General features: G+C 44.5%; 1 gene segment (V, D, J or C); it reads right to left on the reverse strand.

The window, feature by feature from the left end:
- Positions 1 to 722: 722 nt before the first annotated feature.
- LOC130022836 (immunoglobulin lambda variable 3-25-like) lies at positions 723 to 1,301 on the reverse strand. The segment is given in 2 exon segments: positions 723 to 1,051; positions 1,256 to 1,301. Coding segments are annotated over 2 exon segments (375 nt in total).
- Positions 1,302 to 5,924: the final 4,623 nt, after the last annotated feature.

Genomic DNA, 5,924 nt, shown 5'->3' on the forward strand with positions numbered 1-5,924 from the left:
TCAGCAACATACAAAAATCCAGGTATCGTAAATCTCAGTTCTAATAAGTGAGCAGGTGATGGTATCCCATGCTTCTCCTTTCAAGGAGTCCTTCTCTAACACTGAAAGACCTGCAGTCTCATCAAAGGACAAGAGGAAAGGGATAACAAGAAGGCCACCCTGAGTCAGGGGCCACTCAGAGTCAGAGATTGTCCTTCTGGTGTCAGAATTCCCCTCATACCCCTGGAATGAGGAAGTGAAGACACTACATCGGAAAGGGCTGCAGCTGCCCCACACACAGCTGAAGGAATTCTGGACCAGCAGCTGTTAACCAAAGTTGAGAAACTAAAATCATTGAATTGAAGAATTCAAAACATCGAGGGTTTAAAAGGTTTCATTTTTTATTTCATTTTTATTTTTTGGGCCACACTTGACTATGCTCAAGACTTAGTCCTATTCTATATGCAGGGATCACTCCTGGCAGGGCTCAGGGGACCATATGGGAAGTTGGGGATCAAACTAGGCCTGCTGCATGCAAGGCAAGGGCCTTACCCGCTGTTATGGCTCTAGTCCTCGAGGGTTTTGTGTTTTTGAAGGATAAATAAAGATCCAGGAGCATAGAGAATCACCCCTTGTTCGAGATGATGATCAGAGTAGGGAAGTTGCTTGACCCCCAGGCCTCAGTTACTGAGCACAGTGAGGGTGAGCATCAGGCCAGGGCAGGAGGTTCTTACCCCACTTCCTCAGTGTCTGTGCCACTGTGGATACTGCCAGCTGCCCTCAATGCTACCAGCTGCTGCACAGTAATAGTCAGCCTCATCCTCAGCCGGGACTCCCGTGATGGTCAGCGTGGCCAGGTTCCCAGAGTTGGAGCCAGAGAAACAATCAGGTATCCCTGAGGGTCGTTCACTATCCTTGAAGATGACCAGCACAGGGGCCAGGCCTGGCTTCTGCTGGTACCAGGAAACATGTTTGCTTCCAATGCTGTCTCCCGCACAGGTCATCTTGGCCTCCCCTCTCAGGCTTACAGAGAATGAGGGTGCCTGATTCACCTCATAGGAAGACAGAGAACCTGCAAGAGAGAAGGAGAGGTCAGAAAAAGAGTCATCTCAGACTGCCGATTCCAAGTTTTCATAACCTCTACTAATTCTGTGGGAACCCCTTCGACCTCCATCAGCGTGATGGGCATCTTATACCAGTGTTATGCTGAGCTTAGACTAAACAAAGATGCCCCAGACCACTGGGCCTGGGGCCACTGGGAGCCTGGTCACATCACCTGTGCAGTGAGCCAGGAAGCACAGGAGGAGCAAGGTCCAGGCCATGGTGAGGGCTGAGATCCTGGCACCGAGGCTGAACTTCTTCTGGTCCCTTCTTATCCGCTGAGGAGAGAGCTGCTGGCTATGCAAATCAGCCAGGCTCAGGGCTGCTGCCTGGGGTCCGTGGCTGCAGAAAAGGGCCCAGACCCAAGGGACACAGGGAGGACACGGCTGGCCCCATAGTGCCGGCCTGCTGCTTAGTGGCTCCTCCCTGAAATTTTGTGGTTTTCTGTATGTTATGGGAACTTTGTCTACTTAGGTCATGACTTAGGGCATTAACGCAGTATGTTTTCAGATAAATAATTTGATATATGGTATGAAATATTGGCTTAAATTTCAAGGATATCTCATTAAATATATTCTATAGTTAGTTTCCTACAGTTTCGGGTAAATTCATGAAATAATAAAAATCACCTTTATTACTTGATTTATGGAAGGTGTACAGGATCCTTTTTGTTACCAGATACCAAAGGAGATGAAAATGTTCAAAGACTAGATAGTAAATATTCTCTGGACCAAAAATATTTCAGATCCTGTGGTCAGAGAGATAACACACAGCGGGGAGAGTGATTCCCTGTGCCTGACCTGCCCAGGTTTGATCTCTGTCACTAAGTATTGTCCCTATACCCCATGAGGAACAATGCAAGAGTGCTAAGTCAGAATTCCTGAGTATAGGCAGGTGGTCGCGCGCATTCACAGTCAACAGAGAAACACACACACACAGAAACACACACACAGACACAGATTTCATATCTTAGGTGCTTTTCTTGAAGACAATTCTGCTTAGATTCCCAGGAACATTATGTGTTCCTGGACTGAGCATCACTGAAGACAGCCCTGGATTCCCCACAGCACCCTCCTAGTGGTTGACTAATCTCTGACACCACATCATTTGATCAGCATCACAGTCCCCCCCCCAGGGCCTCCTTAGAATTCATCAAAGTTTCCCCAGATCCCAATGATCTCCACCCCCTTTATCCGGGAGACCCTGTCACTTGCCACACAACAAAATTCAGATTCTAAAGGAGTCAGTCCAAACTTTATGGACTGTGACCCCAATGATCAGAATTAAGTTGTGGGGCGGCTTAAGAGTCAGTATTTTTTTTTTTTGCTTTTTTAGTTCACACCCAGAGATGCATAGGGGTTACTCCTGGCTCACACAGTCAGGAATTACTCCTGGCCATGCTCGGGGAACCATATGGGATGCTGGGAATTGAACCCGGGTTCTGCAGTGTGCAAAGCAAAACACCCTAACCGCTGTGCTATCACTCCAGCCCCAAGAGTATGTATCTTTTTTCAAAGAAATTGGCAATATCTGTAAGAGGAAGGGAGGAAAGAAAGAAAAAGGAAAAATGAAGGAAGGAAGGAAAGAAAGAAACAAAAAAAAACAAAGAAAAATCAAAGAAAATGTGGAAAAACTAGTTATCAGTTTCAGGTGATAGGAAAATCAATACCTTTTCCTTCGGTATGAGGTTGGTTACTAAACACCAGCAACCTGGACATGTACATTCTACTGAGTTAGACACTCTGTCCCCCTGATCCACTTCAGCTTCATTGGACCCCATGATTCTATGCTGCCCCTGGTGATGATTCTGTGCAGTGGACAGGGCTCGGAAGTCCAAGTAGGAAGTCCAGGCAGATTCTGATCACCAGGGCTCAGGGGCTGAGTCACTATCTACTGGGAGCAACCAGGGAGGAGGAGGAGTGAGCATTTTCTCTGTGGATCCTGGGCTTCATAGGCTCAGTTCGCAGGGAAACTGAAAATATGAATAGGAATATTTGAATTGACTTAGCAGATTGATGAGACGATTCACTGCTCAGACCCCAGAATTAGGATTATTTTTATCATGGTCAGGTCATTGAATTTGGACAATTATCACATTTGAAACTGACACTTCCTAATTTTCATCAATATGATAGGCACAATTTCCACATAATAAATGAGCAATCGTGCAAATGTAACTTTTGCTGAAGATGAAACAAATTTCTTTCTTTCTTTCTTTCTTTCTTTCTTTCTTTCTTTCTTTCTTTCTTTTTTTCTTTCTTTGCTTTTTGAGCCACACCTGGCAATGCACAGGGGTTACTCCTGGCTCTTCACCTCTTCACTCAGGAATTACTCCTGACGGTGCTCAGGGCACCATATGGGATGCTGGGAATCGAACCCAGGTCAGCCGTGTGCAAGGCAAACACCCTACCCGCTCTGCTATTGCTCCAGCCCCAGAAACAAATTTCTTTATAAAATGCAGTGAGACATATAGTTACAAAGCCATTCATGATTGAGTTTCAGTCATACAATGTTCCAACACCCATTTTTTCCCCAGTGCACGTTTCCTACCACCAATGTTCCCCTTTCCCTCCTGCACGCATCCTCCACTTTGTCTCCAAAGTCTGTTCAATGGCAGACACATTTCCTCTCTGTCTCTGTCTCTGCATCTCTTGGGGTGGGGAAGGAAGCAGGAAACACCCCCTGGAGGAGAGGTACAAGGATTTCTCATTTTTGTTTTAGGCTCTGTTGTTTGCAGTATTGTTGTTAGGGTCCACAATTCGAAGTCAAGGTACCTGGGAGGAGTTCAAACATTTTATTAAAGAGGTGTGTGTGTGTGTGTGTGTGTGTGTGTGTGTGTTTGAGAGAGAGAGAGAGAGAGAGAGAGAGAGAGAGAGAGAGAGAGAGAGAGAAACAGTGAGAGAAAGAGAGAGAGAATTGTTACAGACTGACAGTTGTTACACACGCCATAGAGCAATGGTGGGGTACACCTCCACCAACTGTGGGGGAGAGTTTAAGTACCCTAAAACTACATTGTTCTTTCTCCCTAGTTGACCTGTAAGCTGATTGGTTAGTGCGTCCTGTGGGTGCCCCTTTGTTCTATTCTTTCCATGCCTGACTGAACACTGGATTCTTTCTTTTTACTGATTGGCTGACACTAACTGCAAGCATTGTAAATTTTGTTTGTTCTGTTCCCTTCCCATGATGTGGTGTTGGGTTCATGCTCAATTCAGCTGTCAGTTACATAATCATAAAGAATAGCAAAATGGCTGTAAAAACAATTACAATGGCTGCACTTTGTTTCTATACTGTTACTGAAAGGGTATTGTGCATATCACTTTATCTCCTTTCAGCACTCAGTTTTTGTTCAAGAGATCATGTCCAGCTATCGTTGTCAAAGTATTTCCTTCTATGTCCTAATTTAAGTTCCCTTCCTTTTTGTGGCACGCTTCCTCCCATGAGCCATATCTTCTAGCCACTGTTTCTATGCTTTTGTGTATTATTCACACACAGTGTTGTTGTTTTGGTTTTTATATCCCCAAGTGAGTGCAATCATTGTATGTTTGTGCCTTTCCCAATGACTTATTATCTCAGCATGATCATCTCCATGTCTATCCATGTAGAAGCAAATTTCATAACTTCATTCTCCCTAACAGCCATGTGGTGTTCCACTGTGTAGATGCACCATAGTTTCTTCTAAAGTTCTTTTTATTTTTTTAATTTTATTTTTATAAAGTTGTTCAAAATAATTGATTATATTCAAATTCCTACATCAGTCCCACCAACATTACACCTTCCCCTCACAATATTTCAAGTTATTCCCCCCAGATCCCCAATGCAGAACATAATAATTTCCTTTGTATTGCCTATTGTGAATAATCCTCTAAAGATGATCCAAATTTTCCTTAGAGGTAAGTGTGTCAAGATTGTTTTATCACCCTAAAGCCATTAAACCTTTGTAGAGAGTATGAGATGAGCAGAATTTCTAAGATTTTCAACAGCATGATATAGCAAGAATTAAATTTTTAACTGAATGGTGACTTTGGGGTCCAGAGGCATCTCCACAGCGTGTTGCTCTCTTCCTCTTCTGAAGTTTATTTGTGAGTCTCTGGATCATGGCTGTTAATGAGATTAAATGGAGCCAGAGGCAGTTTCTGGGTGTGACTGCCAGCTACTGAAGCCCAGGGAGATGGAGGGACTGCAGGCAAGCATGCAGATTTCAGTCACGCGTCCCTTATATCTGGCTTTTTCAGAAGATTTACTGAACTATAAGGCTCATGGAGCTGTGGAGATGGTAGTATTGAGTTCTGCAGGTTTTTGACTGCCGGGGCTTCTTTGAGGATGGGTGGTGAGACAAAATCAGCTCTGCTCCAGATTGCCCTGAATGAGACAGCCTGGCACGAGGGCTAGTGGCATCTGTGCTGAAAAATAGGTTTTTTTTATCTACTCCTCTGATCTTGGGCACAGGGTTGTTTCCACAGTCTGTCTATTCTGCATGGTGCTGGAATGCAGATTGCTTTTCTGCACTCATCCCTCATGCCACAGCTTCCTTTTCTGTAACGTGTGAAAAAGAGAATGCTTGCTGAGCTTCTGTGCAGTGATTAAAGTATTTACTGAACATTATTGCAGGTGCCTTGGGTGGAGTGGGGAGGAAAGGAGTAGCCTAGAGAAAAAAGTTTTTCTGGCCCTCTACTCGACTCTCCTCAGCCACTCCAGGAAAAAAACCTAGATGGTCAGAACAAGTAAACGCTTCTCCTAGCATCTATATACCATGGACGCTCATGTCCCACCATTCCTACTATATGACCATCAAGATATGCTTGAAGTCCACTCATTCTGCACAACATGACAATTGATCGCCACAA

Source organism: Sorex fumeus, unplaced genomic scaffold (genome assembly GCF_029834395.1).
Source record: "Sorex fumeus unplaced genomic scaffold, SorFum_2.1 ptg000021l, whole genome shotgun sequence".
Taxonomy (NCBI): domain Eukaryota; kingdom Metazoa; phylum Chordata; class Mammalia; order Eulipotyphla; family Soricidae; genus Sorex; species Sorex fumeus.